General features: G+C 36.0%; 1 protein-coding gene across 5 annotated transcripts in view; it reads left to right on the top strand.

Annotated features, from left to right (window-relative positions):
* The window catches only part of BABAM2 (BRISC and BRCA1 A complex member 2), a 460475-nt gene that overhangs the window by 86642 nt on the left and 354578 nt on the right, over positions 1–19255 (top strand). For all 5 annotated transcript variants that reach the window (XR_001886531.1, XM_017876999.1, XM_017876997.1 and 2 more), the window contains exon 4: positions 15630–15724. Coding sequence is in view for 4 of the 5 variants with exons in the window: in XM_017876999.1 (XP_017732488.1) it covers positions 15630–15724 (95 nt within the window). In the remaining variant the exon portion in view is untranslated. The remainder of the gene's footprint in view (positions 1–15629; positions 15725–19255) is intronic.

Below are 19255 nucleotides of genomic sequence, written 5' to 3' on the forward strand. Positions count from 1 at the left end.
TTTTTTTGAGACGGAGTCTCTCTTTGTCGCCCGGGCTGGAGTGCAGTGGCTGGATCTCAGCTCACTGCAAGCTCCGCCTCCCGGGTTTACACCATTCTCCTGCCTCAGCCTCCCTAGTAGCTGGGACTACAGGCGCCCGCCACCTCGCCCGACTAGTTTTTTGTATTTTTTAGTAGAGATGGCATTTCACCATGTTGGCCAGGCTGGTTTTGAACTCCTGACCTCAGGTGATCCACCCACCTCGGCCTCCCAAAGTGCTAGGATTACAGTCATGAGCCACTGTGCCTGGTCGTAATTATTAGCTTTAATTATCAGTTCTTGGTGAAAATGAGTAAACTGAACTCTATCTCTCTCATTGGTTTTAATTTAAAACTGTAGAGTGCCTGAAGAATACGTGTAGGAACTGCTTGAGGACTCTGAAAAGTAATTATTAGACATACTAAGAAGAAATAAAAACTCAAAGATTAACCCATATGGAGGTCATTTTCTTGTGACTTAAAAAAATTTGTTTATCTTTTCTTTCCATGTCTCCTGATTTGGATCCTAGGACATCCTGGACCCTGGCACCATGCACTGGGCAAGGACAGAAAATTCTCCAAAGAAAACCCTCTCCCGGGTCAAAGACATAGAAAGGGGGACCCTTCAGGATGGAATTTTTTTTTTTTTCCCTACCAACTCTTCTGTCCCTAAGGCGGGAAAGCTCTAGTGATGAAACAGGACTCTTGCAGTAGCCTCTTAGACTCTTTTGTTTTGGGGTTTCTCTTCCATATTGACACAGTAATGGAAAGTACATAAAAACATGCGGGAGGGGAAAACTCCCAGTTTCAAGCCAGAGTACCAGGAAAAGGTGCCACTGGGAGGCAGAGTACAGGGGAAATCACAGAGAAGAGGGGCTGTAGAAAAGGATCCTTTAATCTGTGTATGAAGTCTCAGGCTTATCCTTGAGCTTCACACGTGGAACCAGACAGAATCAATATAGCAGAATCTTTGAGAACTGAGCTACAGCATAGAACATTGCCCAGACTAGCCTCTGAGTGGTGTGTACTTTGGGAAAACCAGAATAGCGTTTAAAGGCTTTGAAAACTATTCGGATGAATCAAGTCCACAGAAGATGGTTTAGTGCTTTCACTCTGAACCTAACTTTATGCCAATTCATTTGGCAATTAAGTGAAATGAACACATTCCTTGAAAGAAATAAACTATCAAAAATCACTCAGGAAGAAATAGATTATCTGATTAATCCTATATCTGTTAAAGAAATTGAGTTTATAGTTAAAAAAAAATCTTTCACAAATGAAATGCCAGACCCAGATTATCTCAGGTGAATTCTACCAAACATTTAAGACAAAAAAATCACCAACTTTATGCAATATCATCCAGAAATGGAAAAAGATACAACAGTTTCTATCTTATTTTATGAGGCTGGCGTTTTTCTGATATCAAAACCGGTCAAAGAAAGTAGAAGAAAACAAACAAACAAACTATAGGCCAGTATGCCTCATTTGAACAAAGAAGTAAAACTTTTGAAAAAAATTAGCAAATTGAATTCAGCAACATATATAAAATGCATACACATATATGTCTAAAAGTAAAATAATGTATCATAATCAAGCAGGTTTTATTCTGGGAATGAAAGCCAAGTTCAACATTGGAAAATCAATTGATGCAATTCTCCATATTAACAGACTAATACAAGATAAACCGTATGATCATATCAACTGATACGGAAAAAACTAAAATTTAAAATCTGTTCATGATAAAAACTCTTAGCTGAATAGGAATAAAAGGGAATTTCCTCAGCCTCAAACTTATAGAGGATATCTACACAGAACCTACAGCTTAATATCATACATGGTGAAAGACTGAATGCTTTTCTTCTAAGACTGAGAATGAGGCAAAGATGTTCACTTTCCCAAATCCTATATAACATAGTACTGGAATTTGCAGGAAGTAAAGAAAAAGAAATAAAAGGCATATGGAATGGAAAGGAAGAGATAAGTCCACCTAATTTGCATATAATATGATTGTCTATGTAGAAAATCCCAAGGCATATTCAGAAAATCCTAGAACTTGTGAGTTTTTTGAGGTTACAGGATATAAGAACAGCATAGGACAATCAGTCATATTTCTTTATACTAGCAATGAACAATCAGAAACAAAGTTAAAAAGTAGTACCAATTATAATACTTTCCTGCCAAAAAAAATGCATAGTTATAAATCCAATAAGGTATGTTCAGTATCTATATGTAGATAAAGGAATTGAAGAAGACCTCAATAAATGCAGAGATATATAATATATTCATGGATGGGAAGACTCAACATAGTTAAGATGTTTTCCCTAATTCGTTTTAATTAGTTTCCTAAGTCAGTTTTCCCTAAATTAATGTACAGAATTTACCATAATCCCCAACAAAATCCCAGGAGGATTGGGCAGATATTGACAAGATGATTTTAAAATTTATATAGGAAGGCAAAGAATTAAAATAGCCAAAACAATTTTGAAAAAGAACAATAAAAATGGAGGAGTCAGCCTACTCAGTTTGAAGACTTACTATTAAGGCAGTGTGGTATTGGCAAAAGAAGAGACATAGATCAATAGAACAAAATAGAAAGTCCAATAATAGATCTATATAAATATGGTCAATGATTTTCCACAAAAATGCAAAGACACTTCAGTGGCAAAAGGAGTCTTCTCAACAGGTGGACATCTACATGCAAAAGAAAAGGACCTTGACCTGTATTTCAAACCATGTTCAAAAATTAGTGAATCACTTTCTTAAATGGAAAATTTCAAACCATAATAATCCAAGAAGTATCCATAGAAGGAAGGCTTTGTGACTTGGGCTGGGCATTGAGTTAGATACAGCCTTAGAAACATAATCCATAAAAGAAAAAAACTGATAAATTGGATTTCACCAAAGCTCAAAACGTTTGCTCTGCTGAAGAGACTGTTAAGAGGAAGACAAGAAGCAATAAGAGAAAATACTTGCAAATCATGTATCTAACAGAGAACAAATTTCAAGAATATATAGCTTTCAAAAGTCAACAATAAGAAAACCAACAACAATAAAAAAAAGAGGAACAGATTTGAGCAGATACTCCACCAAAGAATATACACAGTTAGCAAATATACACATGAAAAGAAGCTTAACTTTATTAGTCATTAGGAAAATGCAGATTAAAATCATGATGAGATGCCATGACGTACCTGTTAGAATGACTAAAATCAATGACAATAATAACAAAGTTGACCATATTAAATGTTGGCAAGAATGTGTAGAAACTGGAACTCTCATGCATTGTTGGTTTGAATGCTAAATGTAATAGCCACTCAGGAAAAAAGGTTGGCAGTTTGTTTTATGGTTAAAGATACACTTCATCATATGACCTAGCATTCCATCCTTAAACATTTATCTAGAAATGATAAATGTACATTCACACGAAACATGTACATATATGTTTATAGCAGCATCATTCATAATCATCACAAGCTGGAAATCACCTACATGTCTTTTATTGGGTAGATGGATATGTAAACTGTGGTGCATCTATACAATGGAATATACTAGTAGACTCTAAAAAGGAGCAAACTATTGATACATGCAGCAATTTGTCTGAATCTCAAATGCTTTATGCTAAGTGAAAGAAGAAGCTAGTCTCAAAAGGTTACATACTATATGATTCCATTTGTATGGCATTCTGGAAAATGCAAAACTGAAGGGGCCAAGAGCAGGTCAGAGGTTTCCAGGAATAAGGAATGGTGGAAACATTTAAATACACAAAGATAGCATGAAGACATATTGGAGAGTGATGGGATTGTTCTGTATCCTAATTTGGTGGTGGTTACACAAATCTCTGCATGTTATACAACTCTTACAGCTGTACAGAAAAAGATGAATTTTACTGAGTATAAAGTTAAAAAATAGTTTATAATTTTTATGTCACTTTTTTCTTTTAGAATGTGGCTACTGATAAGTTTAAAATTACGTATGTGGCTTGCATTATTATTTCTATTACATAGCACTGCTTCAGATATTAGAAGTGCAAAGAAGGATTAGGTGTGGTCCGAGGTCTAGGAGAGGGATATGGCAGAAGGAAGTCTTCTAAGAAGAGGAGGCAAACTTAAATGACCTAAGTTTAGCCTCTGCCCCCTACTTCCATCCTTTGTTCTACAAATATTTTTTTTTGAGAGCCTAATTCATGTAAATATGCCAACTCTTAGATGTAATATTCCTTGGAGTCTTTTTCTTTGATATTGGAAATTAAACTCTACCACTCAAGATGAGAAGTATGCTGTGCAGTGGAATAATTAGTGGTATCCTTGAATTTGTAGGCACAACAGCCTACATTGCTGAGGCAGTTGACAAGTTCCTTGACAAATTCATGATGAATGTTTAAGTTCATATTATCATTGGTTAGATATTATTGTTTAAATTATTGCACCTAAGATTGTTTATTGTTTATAAATTGCCATACAGGGAGGTTTCCAGGAGGATGCCTAGCTAGTATGTTTATAATTTGAAGTTAGGAGTCCCAACCCAAAATTGGAGTAGAATCTAAGAATATCATGATGGACTTTAAATAGGTAAATCTAGCGATATTGAAATATAATACAGATAAATTTAAAATTTTGAAATGGATTCTGAAATTTAGTTGTTCCAGTGAAGAAGAGGGATATGTACTTTAGTAGTGGTAAATACATAAAAATATTAGGGCTTTTAGTTAATAAGAAGCATAATAGGAATCACTACTGATGAGGCTGCCAAAAAAGCTATTTTAACCTGCAATGCCATTTACCAATAGAAGTTTAATGCATAAATTAAGGCATGGGTTTTCTTGTTGGTTTCTATGCTTTTTAGAACACACCTAGAATCTTATCTTGAGATCTGGGTGTTATCCTCTAAGGGAGGTATATATTCAGAGAGGAGAGAGCTAAATGATAAAGGAAATTGAAACAAGTCAGATGAGGAATAGTGAAGGAGACTGGGATAGTAAGCCTGTCTAAGAGGTGACTCCTAGTGGGGTTGAAAGATAGGTCACGAAAACTGCCTTCAAATAATTGAAGGGCTGTGATATTACAGAGAAATTAAATTTGTCCCATAAAGTTCTCAGAACCAGCAAATGGAATTTTCAGAGAGATATTAAATTTCAGTGTAAGGACACACTAAGGGTTAAAGCTAACTCTTGGAAATGAGTCACCTCTCCAAAGTCTTTCATAAAGCTCTGAAATGGTTTGGATGTGTGTCATCTCCAAATATCATGTTGAAATGTGACCTCCAGTGTTGGAGATGAGCCTAGTGGGAAGTGTTTGGGTCATGGGGGTGGATCCCTCATGAATGGTGTGGTGCTGTCCTCATGATAATGAATGAGTTCTTGCTCTGACTTCATGTGAGATCTGGTTGTTTAAAAGAGCGTGGCACCTCCTCTTGCTCTCACTCCCGCTCTCGCCATGTGATGTGCCTGCTCTCCCTTCACCTCCTGTCATGATTGTAAGCTTGCTGAGGTCTTTGCCAGAAGCAGATGCTGGCACCATGCTTCCTGTACAGCCTGCAGAACTGTGAGCCAATTAAACCTCTTTCTATAAATTATCCAGCCCTCAGTTATTTCTTTATAGTGATGCAAAAATGGATGGACACAAACTCTATTGCTTGAACTTACTTTTTATTGAGAATCTCCTTCAAACTGGCGTTTCCACAAAGTTCTTGTCTGATTCTCACTTCCCATACTTGGCGATTCAGTAAGTAATCATTTAATGCAGCAACTGATAAGAATAATCTATCATTGGCAGAAAACCAGTCATTTACCTTTTTTTTTTCTTTTTTTCTTCTTCAACTTTCATTTTAGATTCCTGGGGTACATATGCAGGATTGTTACATGGGTAAATTGCATGTCACTAGGTTTGGTGTAGAAAAGTTTTAGTCACCTAGATAGTGAGCAAAGTACCCAATTGGTAGGTTTTTGACCATCACCTTCCTCTCACCCTCCACCCTCAAGTAGGCCCCAGTGTCTATTATTCTCCTCCTTGTGTCCACGTATACTCCAACGTTTAGCTTCCACTTATAGGTGAGAACATGTGGTATTTGGTTTTCTGTTCCTGGTTAGTTTGGTAGAATAATAGCCTCCAACTACATCCATATTGCTGCATGATCTCATCCTTTTTTATGACTGTGTAGTATTCCATGGTGTATATGTACCACGTTTTCTTTTTTTCTTTTTTTTTTTTGAGCCGGAGTCTCACTCTGTTGCCCAGGCTGGAGTGCAGCAGCACAATCTCGGCTGACTGCAACCTCCACCCCCTAGATTCAAGCAATTCTCCTGCCTCAGCCTCCCAAGTAGCTGAGACTACAGGCATGCACCACCATGCCCAGCCAATTTTTATATTTTTTGTTTAGTAGAGACATGGTTTTGCCATGTTGGCCAGGCTGGTCTCGAACTCTTTACCTCAGGTGATCCACCCGCCTTGGCCTCCCAAAGTGCTGAGATTACAGGTGTGAGCCACTGCGCCTGGCCTATGTACCACTTTTTCTTTATCAGATTCATTCTTGATGGGCATCTAGGATGATTCCAAGTCTTTGCTATTGAGAATAGTGCTGCGATGAACATATGAGTATATGCGTTTTTTTCATAGAATGATTTATATTCTTTCGGGTATATACACAGTAATGGGATTGCAGGGTTGAATGGTAGCTCTATTTTAAGTTCTTTGAGAAATCTCCAAACTGCTTTCCACAGTGGCTGAATGAGTTTATATTCCCACCAGCAGTGTGTAAGCATTTCCTTTTCTGTGCAGCCTCGCCAGCATTTGTTATTTTTTGACTTTTTAGTAATAGCCATTCTGACTGACGTGAGATGGTATCTCATTGTGGTTTTGATATCTGTTTCTCTAATGATTAGTGATTGTATTAGTCTGTTTTCAAGCTGCTGATAAAGACAAACCTGAAACTGGGCAATTTAGAAAAGAAAGAGGTTTAATGGACCATGGCTGGGGGGGCCTCACAATCGTGGTGGAAGACAAGGAGGAACAAGTCATGTCTTACATGGATTGCAGCAGGCAGAGAGAGAGAGAGAGAGAGAGAGAGAGAGAGAGAGAGACAAAGAGAGAGGGAGGGAGAAAGAGAGAGAGAAAGAGAGAGTGAGCGAGCTTATGCAGGGAAACTTCTCTTTATAAAACCATTAGATCTCATGAGACTTACTATCACGAGAGCAGTAGGGAGAAAATTCCCTCCGTGATTCAATTATCTCCCACCGGGTCCCTCCCACAACACATGGGAATTCTGGGAGTACAATTTAAGATGAGATTTGGGTGGGAACACAGAGCTAAACCATATCAGTGATACTAAACACTTTTCATGTTTGTTGGCCATGTGTATGTCTTCTTTTGAGAAGTGTCTGTTCATGTGAATTGTTTCTTAGAAATTATGTTTTCCTGGCAGTTATTGAAGCTGATAGACAAAATAGTATAATAATATTTCACTGGTGAAGAATAAGGAAAGGAGCCCGTGGACAGGCTGTGTTCCTTCTGTAATTAGGGAGTAGGACATATGGTCCACTCTGCATATCTGGTAACTGGGCCTTCCTGAGATCATGCTGATACCTTCTAAAAATTGTCGGCTACTAAGGCACAAGAGTGTAAATAAAATCTACTTTGTATTTAACATTTCTGTGATTTCATGTATGTGTCGTATTATGAAGCACTGTTGATGTGCATTTTGAAAGGAAGGAGCTTCTGCCCCCGTTGCTCCCACTATTATAGCCTGGCAAGTTTCAGAGAGTAATGAAAAATAAGACTTGAAACTATTATTTTGTTGTTAGGTGGTTGTAACACTTCTTCCTTTTTTTTAATCCTCACCTTATAGCACCTCTGATCCTACTTTTATTTCTTTGTTCTCCTGCGTACTCTTCCATTTAATGAAAAGTTGGAGTAAGCAGTGTCCAAATAATCTGTACTCTGTGTTCATATCATCTGCTCCAGGGTGAAATAAAGGAAATGTGATGTTATTGCTCTTCTATATGATTTGTGTTGGTCTTTTCTCTACTGTCTCTGCCTTGAGGTCAGGTACTGTTTTCTACTTCCTGTATAACTCCCCAGGTGTCCAGTATGCACATCTGTGCGTTGTGGGTTTTTAATAAATGTTCTTGACTGATTTACTGACTGTTCTCCATAGCAAGAGAACAATGCCACAGTTTATTTCAAAGAGGCTGTAGAGTATTGAGGCAAAGTGTTTCAGACTTCTCTGAGGTTGAAGGTAAGAGCCTGAGAAATTCTGGAATGTAACTATGTGAGATTCTGAAAGCTATTTTAAGTCACTTCTTTGTTTTGAAAAATATTTATGTAATGTTTTATTATATATAATGTAGTAAACTCCCTCCCCTTTTAGTACATATCTTTTCCTTAAAACAAAACAAAAACAAAAAACCTTATTGTATATCCAAATACTGGTTTGTTGCCTTAAAATTTATTGAAAAATCAGCTATGGAAGTAATAAGATCTAGTGTTTGGCAGCACAATTATGTGACTATAGTTAACAATAATTTATTGTGTATTTCAAAATAAAGAGTGGAATTGGAATTTTCTTAACACAAAGAAATGATAAGTGCTTGGGGTGATGGATATCTCAATTTCCTTAATTTGATTTTTATACATTATGTGCTTGTATTAGAATATCACATGTACCCCATAAATAAGTACAGCATTATATATCTATAATAGTTAAAAATTTAAAAAGTCTGTCTTTAATATTATCCAGTCATGTCCATTAAAAGACACATTTTGTAAAGTTCCTTAAAAATAAAGATATTTGCAAGTATTTATCTTAAAAAGCATTCTTTACTTTTATAAAGGGCTCATTGCAGAGTTCTTTTAAATGCAGAAACTCTTCACATTGCATTTTTAATATGATTTTATTTATAAAAAGTAACTATGCCACAACTATTCAGTGAACACTTTGTAATTTATTTAAGATCAGATTTCTTTAAAGTGGGACAATTTTTTGCATGAGATTAAAACAAAACAGCTTTAATTTACCCTCTAAAATGTACAGTTCAGTGGCTTTTATAAAACAGTCACAAAGTTGTATAACCATCAACACTAATTTCAGAAAATATTTATCATCACAAAAAGAAAGCTTGTGTCAGTTAGCAGTCATTTCTCATTCTCCCGTTCCCCATTGTCTGGCAACCATTAATCTACTTTCTGTCTCTATGGATTTTCATATTCTAGACATTTCATATAAATAGAGTCATACAATAATAATACAATAAGTAGCCTTTTGTGTCTGACTCTTTTCACTTAGCTTAATGTTTTCAAGGCTTATCCACATTGGAGCGTTATATCAGTACTTTCTTTTAAATTTGAATAATATTCCATTATATGTATAATGTCACAATTTATTCATTCATCAGTTGACTGACATTAGTTGTTGCCACTTTTTGGCAATTGTGAATAATGTGGTACAAACAATGTGCAAGTTTTTGTGTGGACATGTCTTCACTTCTGTTGGGTATATATATGCCTGTTGGGCATATATATGCCTACGAGTGGATTTGTAGGGTCAGATGGTAGCTCTATGTTTAACCTCTCGAGGAACTGCCAGACTGTTTTCAAAAGCGACTGTACCATTTTGCATTCACACCAGCAATGTGTAAGTGTTCCAGTTTCTTCATATTCTCATAAACACTTGTTATTATATGTCTTTTTGATTATAGCCATCCAAGTACGTAATTAAGAGCTATCTTACTGTGATTTTCATTGCACTTCCCTGTTGGCTAATGATCTTGAACATCTTTCTATGTACTTAGTTGACATTTATATATCTTCTTGGAGACATGTCTGTTCAGACCCTTTGCCCATTTTAAAACTGGAGCATTTGCCTTTATATTGTTGAACTGTGAGATTTCTTTGTTCTGGGTACGAGTCCTTTATTAGCTATGTGATTCACAAAATTATCTCCCTGTGGATTGTCTTCACTTTCTGGGTAGTGTCCTTTGAAGGCCAAAATTTTAATTTTGATGAAGTTTAATTTATCTATTTTTGTTGTTGTTGCTTGATTTTGGTTTCATGTCTGAGAAAGCATTGTCTAGCCCAAAGTTATAAAGATTTATTCTTATGTTTCCTTGAAGAATCTTGTAGTTTTTTGCTGTTACACTTAGGTCTTTGATTCATTTTGAGTTAATTTTTGCGTGATATGAGGTATGGGCCCAACTTCATTCTTTTGTCTATGGCTTTCCAATTGTCCTATCACCATTTGTTGAAAAGATGCTTTAAAAACCCATTTAATTGGGATAAAATATACTTAACAAAATTTACCATATTAACCATTTTTTAAGTGTACACTTCAGTAGTTACTTACATGAAACACTACTTCAGGTGTTTCATATAAGTGGAGTCATTATAGTATTTGTCTTTTTGTGACTATTTTACTTGATGTCTCCAATATTCATTCATGTTGTTGCATGTTTTAAAATTTTTCTCCTTTCAAGGCTGAATAATATTTCATTATATGTATGCACACAGACACACACACACATATGTCACATGTGGTTCATCCATTCATCTGTTTGTAGACAATTGGGTTGCTTCTACTCATTGGCTATTGTGAATCATGTCACTGTGAACAGATGTGTGCAAATATCTCTGATAATCTCCTTTTAGTTACTTAGGGTATATTCCCAGAAGTAGATCTCTGGATCATATGTTAATTTTTAATTTTTGTGTGTGGAATCACCACTGTGTTTTCATAGTGGCTGTACCATTTTACATTCCCACTAGCACTTTCAAGAGGTTCCAATTTCTTTATGTCCTCACCCACCCTTGTTATTTTTTTGTTTGATAGTAGCTCTTCTAATGAGTGTGAGATGATGAAAATACTTTTTTGCCCCAATGAATTGTCTTGGCACCCTTGTCAAAAATCAGTTGGCCATAAATTTGAAGGTTTATTTATGGACTCTGAATTCTATTCCATTGATCTGTATTCCTATCCGTATTCCAGCACAACATTGTCTTCATTGCTGTAGCTTGTAACAACTTTTATAATTGAGAAGGCCTGCAAATTACTTTTAAATATTTCTTTGGCTATTTGGATCCCTTGCATTTTCATATGATTTTTAGGATTGGCTTGTCAATTTCTCCAAAGAGTCCAGCTAGGGCTTTGGTAGGGATTGCATGGGATCTACAGATCAACTTGGGTTGTGTTGCCATTTTAACAATAGTAAGTCTTCTAGTAGACAAACTTGAGATGTCTTTCCATTTATTTAGGCCTTCTTTAATTTCTTCCAACAATGTTGTATAGTTGTTAGTGTACACTTCTTATACTTCTTTTGTTAAGTTTATTTCTAAGTATTTTGTTCTTTTTGATCTCATTGTAAATGGAATTTAAAAAAATTATTTTTGGATCGTTAATTACTGTTGTACAGAAATGCAGTTGATTTTTGTACGTTTATCTTGTATCTGGCAACCTTGCTGAAGCTGTGTATTAGTTCTCATTGTTTGTTTGTGTGGATTCATTAGGATTTTTTACATGCAAGATTTATGTCATCTGTGAGTAGAGATAGTTTTGCTTTTTTTCACTGTAGATACATTTTGTATCTTTTTTTTTTTTTTTTTGCCAAATTGTTCTTGCTAGAGCCTCTAGTATAATGTTGAATAGAATCAACCAGAATGGATATCCTTTAAGTAGATTTTTTCAATGTTTACCAGTTTGGAAATATTTATTACTAACAGTGTTCCTTTGTGAACTTGAAAATGCAGCCATTCTTCTATAGTAGCAAAAGTGATAAAATTTCTTTTATTGGAATTTAGCATGTTATTTATTTTAGAATGTCAAGGCACAATAGATCCTAGATTGGCATTTTCAAAACCGTGATATCTTTGCTCTGTTAACTTTTTGATTTTTTTTCCTAAAGTAAGTAAAGTAAGCCAACTATAGGACTTTTACAAACAGATCTCTAAAGTATGTTCCTTCCTAAAGAATATGCTTGCTGCGTATATTTGAAAGAATGAGTAATCAGGACATTCATATTATCTCTACTTGTGCTTTTCAGCCAAGGCCTCAGTTAATGCCTTATAGTTAGGCATTAACTTTTGAATTATAATTTATTGCAGATACAGTTGATCGTCTGAGATGATGATAGTGGGTAGGGTGAGAGATGGTGGTTGTACTACTTTTGCTAATTTAATTTTATACCTGTCTTTTGAAGGATACATTTTCTTGTTTAAATTTCTTCCCTACAGAAAGCTCCAGGAGTGACTTTGCTATGCCTTCTTCTTTTTTTAAATAAAATATATTTTATTTTAGTTTGTTATGTGTGTTGCATTTCTCACATTTTATTTTATTTTTATTTTTTATTCCAGTAGGTTTTTGGGGAACAGGTGGTGTTTGGTTACATGAATAAGTTCTTTAGTGGTGATTTCTGAGATTTAGGTGCACCCATCACCGGAGCAGTATAGACTGTACTCAGTATGTAGTCTTTTGTCCCTCACCTCCTTCCACCCTTTCCCTCAAGTCCCCAAAGTCCATTACATCATTCTTATGCCTTTGTGTCTTCAAAGCTTAGCTCCCACTTATGTGTGAGAACATACAGTGTTTGGTTTTCCATTCCTGAGTTACCTCACTTAGAATAATGGTCTCCAATTCCATCCAGGTTGCTGCAAATGCCATTATTTTGTTCCTTTTTATGGCTAAGTAGTATTCCATGGTGTGTGTGTGTGTGTGTGTGTGTGTGTGTATGTGTGTAATTACAATTTCTTTATCCACTTGTTGACTGATGGGCATTTGGGCTGGTTCCATAGTTTTGCAATTGTGAATTGTGCTGCTATAAACATGCGTATGCAAGTATCTTTTTTGTATAATGACTCCTTTTCCTCCAGGTAGATACCCAGTGGTGGGGTTGTGGATCAAATGGTATTTCTACTTTTAGTTCTTTTAAGGAATCTCCACACTGTTTTCCATAGTGGTTGTACGAGTTTACATTCCCGCCAGCAGTGTAAAAGTGTCCCCTTTCACCACATCCCCGCCAACATCTATTATTAATATTTTTTTGATTCTTTTAATTATGGCCGTTCTTGCATGAGTAACGTGATAACCGTATTGTGGTTTTGATTTGCATTTCCCTGATAGTGAGTGATGTTGAGCATTTTTTCATATGTTTGTTGCTATGCCTTATTCTTCACTGAAGACTTTTTTCATCACTTAAGACATTCAGTTCAGAGAATGGAATTTCTTTAATTTATTGAGTGTTTATTGAATATATTCTATTTGTACTATACTCTGCCCTGTCAGAAACATTAAACAAGTATAAAAACATGTCTGTTCTCTGGATGCTTACAATTTAATTAGGAAGTTCAATTGTATGTACTTACCTTGTATTGCTGTGTATTTGTGGTTCTGGGTCTATGTCTTATATCCCTCACTAAACATGAGCTCCTTGAGGATAATTATCTTTGTATTGACACAGCATGTCACAGTATCTCACAGGTAGCTTGTGTTTATTATGATTTTTTAAAATTAATAGAGCAATAAAACAATATAAGACTACAACTAAATACTCAGGTGAATAGCATAACTAATCAGGATTTTAATTTCAGAAGTAACAATGATCTGTGTGTTCTGGATTTATTAGGGTAGGCTTCATACAAGAGACAATTTAGTGGGTTCATAAAGGATGGTAAGACCTGAGCAAGGAGAGAGATATTATAGTAGTTGGTGTCATAGTATTTGGAGGGCATTGAGCAGATCATATTGACTGGAAGAAAAGACAGGCTTGTAGATAAAGAGAAGGGTGGATATCAGTTTGAAATGTTTGCTTTTACTCCATTTGGTATTAGAGTATCATTTAAGTTTCTTGAGTTAGGAAGTGTTGGGACAAAATAGCACATTAAGAATATTTACTTGATGATAATATGTATTATGGACTGGAGGGTAGCTTGTATTAGGAGACCATTTTAAAAGATATGATAATGATTGAACTTCTTTAGTCTGTCAGCTTTTAATAGCAGGGTTGGTTTGTTTGTTTGATCTTTAGAGCCTACCATAGTGCCTATGGCAAAGTTCAAATATTTATTCAGTGGATGAGTGAATGTATGGACTAGGTGATCTGGGCCTGGAAGGGGCTGTTAACAGTAGGAAAATCCATCTGAGTGACATTTTGGAGGAAAATTGAGATGACTTGTTTTCTAAGAGTATACAGTGTGTATGAAAAGTTGAAGATGACACTGAAGTTTTAGCATGGAATCAGGGAATGAGGGGAGTGAGAAAAGGGACAGTCATGATAACGTTTTAGACTTGCTGAGTTTGACATTGAAATGCCTAGTGCATAGAGATTTAAGGACTCAAATGAGAACTGAAGTTTGAATGTTTATATTTGGATGTAATTTTATAGATATTATTGTTTGAGCAGTAAAAATGATTGGACTGATAAAGCTGTATGTACGTACATGTACAGAGGTTGTGTATATGTACACAAGTATACATATTTTTATACATTACAACTCAGTATGTGTGTTAGATGGTCGATAAACTAATTTACATGTTAGTATTAGCATAATGATAAGAGCTGATTCTTGGGATGACCAGAGGAAAAAAAGGGAGCTACAGAAGGATTCAGAAAAGAAACAGGTAGAAGAACTTGCAATGTAAAATTGCTAATGAGACTTTGTAAATTTGTCTTATGTATCAAAACAACAGTAATACTCCCATTATCACATGTTGAGAACTTACTACATGCTGGACACTGCTAGGCATGCCATCTCTTTTTATCCTCACAACAAATCTGTGACATTAGTACTATTGTATCTCCCTTTTACTAATGAAGAAACTGAAGTCTAAAGAAATTAAAACTTGCTCAAGATCACTTGAGCTAATAAATAATGAAGAGACCTTGTGGATATAAATCTAAGTTTTTGTGAACTATAAGCCAAATGTTCTTTCCAGTATACCAAAGGTATGTATGTTTAATTTCTGCAAGGCGAGGACTGTGTGTATACAGAATCAGTCTCCATAAAGGCTTATTAATTAGCAGGCAGTGATTGGACAGTAATGTTTCCTGTAAAAATAATCAGCACATATTGTGGATGTGGCTGCTTCTACTTTTCTACTTGGATATTTACATTCATAGTGTACTTGGAGATAAAGCTTTTTTGATTGCATGTTGTAGATGTTAAATTAAAAAAGGATAGCAGACCTGGGATAGTGGCTTGCACCTATAATTCCAGCGCTTTGGGAGGCTGAGGTGGATTGATCGCTTAAGCTCAGGAGTTTGAGACCAGCCTGCACAACATGGCGAAACCCCATCTCTAATAAAAATACAAAAATTAGCTGGGCATGGTGGCATGTTCCTGTAGTCTCAGCTCCTTGGGGGGCTGTGATGGGAGAATCCCTTGAGCCTGGAAGGTCGAGGCTGCAGTGAGTCAAGATGACACCTTTGTACTCCAGTCTGGGTGACAAAGTGAGATCCTGTCTCCAAAAAGAAAAAAAGATATTAGTTTATTAGTTAAATTGTAAGCATCCAGAAAGTGCTTTTCAAATGTTTTCTGAAACTAATGTAAATTTGTTTTAGAAGTTTTCTGATACAGTCTTCAGAATATTCATACTTAGAAAGGAAATAAAAGGACCTGTCATTTTCTTTTATTTCAGGGGATATCATTTTCAATGCCCAATACCCAGAACTGCCTCCCGATTTTATCTTTGGAGAGGATGTTGAATTCCTGCCAGACCCCTCAGCTTTGCAGGTGAGTCCTGCAGACTTGCTTGAATGATCTTTCTTTGGTGAAAGGAAAACAAAATTGGCTTTCAGCAATTGCTTAATAGATAGATTTGTCACACATCTGCATTTTTCCCACCCCTCTTTTCTCTGTCCTGTGAAATAGATGGAACTCTTTATGTGCCAAAATAGTTAAATAAGAGATTTTTTTTTTCATGGCTGTTTACTTTTAGGGTATTTCTAATTAATGAAAGTCTCTAGCATATTGGTTGAATTATTTTTACTTCAGTTTAAAGAGAAATATTGAAAACATTTTCTTTGTTTTAACATAGTATTTCATGCCTGCAATCAATTTTCTAATGTTTACTAACACTTCATTACAGGCCTCGTTAGGAGAGTGTTTCTTGGCTCTTCAAGAAGGCGTTTTTATATAGAGTGAAAGTGGCAAATTTGGACTTGTATCCGCATTATCTCAGTATCTCAGTATTATTATCAGAAGGGTGAAGACCAGATTGAGTGTTCTTTATCAAGCAACACCAGAAACTTTATAGTTGAAATAAAATGTTTCTGGAATTAAAGCAGAAATAGTCACCATTAGGGAAAGGGTGGTGGTACTTGTTGGAGCACATGTGCTTTAGTAAAAGTTGTGTGTTTTGCATGGCAGATGGAGAAAAATGTGCCATTTTGTTTAAATGGTTCTGACCAGACAAAATGTCTCTTTTTATTTCTTCTCAAATTTGAGTTTGGTGTGATACCTATACTAGAAGAGGTTTTATTGTTATTCAAAACTATACTCTTAGTTTTGTTTTCTGGAAATTTTTTGTCTTGTTCAAGTTTTATAATTAAAAGTTTTAGGCCGGGCGCGGTGGCTCAAGCCTGTAATCCCAGCACTTTGGGAGGCCGAGACGGGCGGATCACGAGGTCAGGAGATCGAGACCATCCTGGCTAACACGGTGAAACCCCGTCTCTACTAAAATACAAAAAACTAGCCGGGCGAGGTGGCGGCGCCTGTAGTCCCAGCTACTCGGGAGGCTGAGGCAGGAGAATGGTGTGAACCCGGGAGGTGGAGCTTGCAGTGAGCTGAGATCTGGCCACTGCACTCCAGCCTGGGTGACACAGCAAGACTCTGTCTCCAAAAAAAAAAAAAAAAAAAAAAAAAAGTTTTGATGACTGACTTTGAACTCTTGCCCTTTAAAGGTATTAAACAGGAAGTAGTAACCCAAACCTAAAGTATTGGCTCAAACATTAGAACATAGCTATAAAAATATTGTTGGCAAGAGTAAGGTGGATTTGTGGTGAAGTTTCTAATAATTGCACATGAGCTGTAATTTTTTTAATTAAAAAAAAATCTGAGTTCAATATGGCCCCTTTAGTTGCTGTGTGTTATATATTCACCTTGTATTAAAGCTGAGAGTCTTACGTGGAAAAAAAAATGACACAGAAATTTTACCACAGACCTCTTCTGTATTAAATCTGCCCAGAGGAGGGTAGCATATGCCGGATGCCAAAGATGTATTACAGGAAGTGCCTCAGGAATTCAAAGAAGGTGGTCAGAAAAAGCTTTGTAGTTGAGGCGAGACTTGTGGTCATTCTTGAAGAATGGAACAAAAGTGGGAGGTATGACAGAGAGTATTTCAGGTGGGGGAATGACATAAGCACATTGGGGGAATGACATAAGCACACTGGAAGAAGCTAGGATTTGTCTAATGTATTTCAGAAGGCACTGACAGGTTTGCTGAAATGTAAGTCAGTATAAGGAAGGGATAGACAAGGTTAGAAAGGTAAATTGGGAGAAGACTGTGGAGCACATTGAATGCTGGGCTAGGAGCCATTGAAGGAAATGATGAAGGGAGAATCATCTAATGGCAATGTGGTCAATATAATGGAATAAGGAGAGATCGAAGACCAGAATTGAGGATGGTTGTAAAATTTCAGTGGAGGGAGAAAGGGCTTTGAGCTAGGGTGATGCAAGAAGAAACAGCGTAATGGAAAGAATAAAAAAGTCATGTTTACAACTTCTTTTTTTGAAATTGCATTTAAAATTCATAGCACATATCTTTAATATTGGCAAGTATTGTGTAAGTGTAGAATTTAAATGCTAGAAAGGATCTTAAGATTCATTTTATTCGACTCTTCTATTTTAATATTGAGTAAATTGACCTAGATTTATATAATTCTGTGTCAGACCTGGTATTATAACACCACTTTTAAGATGTTTAGTCCCTGAGTGAAGTTATCACAAATGTTTTGAGAAATTAGCTGAAAAAGAACAGCCAAAAAATCAAAGCACTAGATCTAAATGAAAGATTGCAAATCTAGGGGAATACCTTTTCTTTAGTGATAGTTCATCTACGGCTTTGGGTAGACTACCCAGGGCTTCTTCATGGATCAGTGGGCTGAGCAAGCCCAGATAAGCAACCAGAGTGTACTCTCCACTAGCTGGGTGATGTCCAAATAGTTCTGGAGATTGCACTTGATGTTTATTGTTGTCTGATTAAACCACTAAACAGATTAACTACAAGGCCTGATCCCCAGCAGACATTTCTCTGAGTGTAGCTTGCCTCTGAAAGATTTTTCACTCACTTGTTAACAGATTTTGGGTTAATTCTTGGATTCAGTTCAGACATTTTTCCCCTTCTTGAAGTGCTCAGAGCACAATCACTAATAACCTGACTAGCTTACATGTGGTTCTGAATGAAGGGGTATTTCATCACCCATGGAGTGGAACAGAATGCCTAGATTTCTTGGATTTTTTCTGAAGTATGCCTTGCAGAAGGGCATGAGTATATACCCTTAGAACCTGGGAGTGTAGTCTAAACTAGTTCCTGTGGCAAATGTGGAATTTCTTTGAAGTTTCTGGGTTTTATCTTAAAAATTCATGAAAATTTTATATTTGATTCTATAATATACCTATATTTTAAAAAAATATATATTATTAATATTTGAGAAAAAAGGACTCTTCAATGTGTCTCAGTTTGAGAAATGTAGTTTTAGAGAATATATGTAATATATGTAATCTTTTATTTATTCAATTTATTTAAATCAAATCATTTCTGGAAAAAAAAGGATTTGAGATAGCTTAAGTAAAGGACACACATAAAGTTAATAGGAATATGTGATGTGCTGTGATCCATCCAATGAGGCCACCTCTTTCTAAACTCAGACTCTTCATTTAGGGAGGTGAGTTTCATTAAGGAACTCGAGATTTTCAGATAAATGGAAAATACTAGATACAAAGGTATCTCACAGATAGCAAAGATAAACTCTGGAAACAACAGGTGTTGGAGAGGATGTGGAGAAATAGGAACACTTTTACACTGTTGGTGGGATTGTAAACTAGTTCAACCATTATGGAAAACAGTATGGCAATTCCTCAAGGATCTAGAACTAGATGTACCATATGACCCAGCCATCCCACTACTGGGTATATACCCAAAGGATTATAAATTATTCTACTACAAAGACACATGCACACGTATGTTTATTGCGGCACTATTCACAATAGCAAAGACTTGGAATCAACCCAAATGTCCATCTGTGACAGACTGGATTAAGAAAA

The sequence above is a fragment of the Rhinopithecus bieti genome, unplaced genomic scaffold (assembly GCF_001698545.2).
Source record: "Rhinopithecus bieti isolate Rb0 unplaced genomic scaffold, ASM169854v2 scaffold_7681, whole genome shotgun sequence".
NCBI classification, from domain to species: domain Eukaryota; kingdom Metazoa; phylum Chordata; class Mammalia; order Primates; family Cercopithecidae; genus Rhinopithecus; species Rhinopithecus bieti.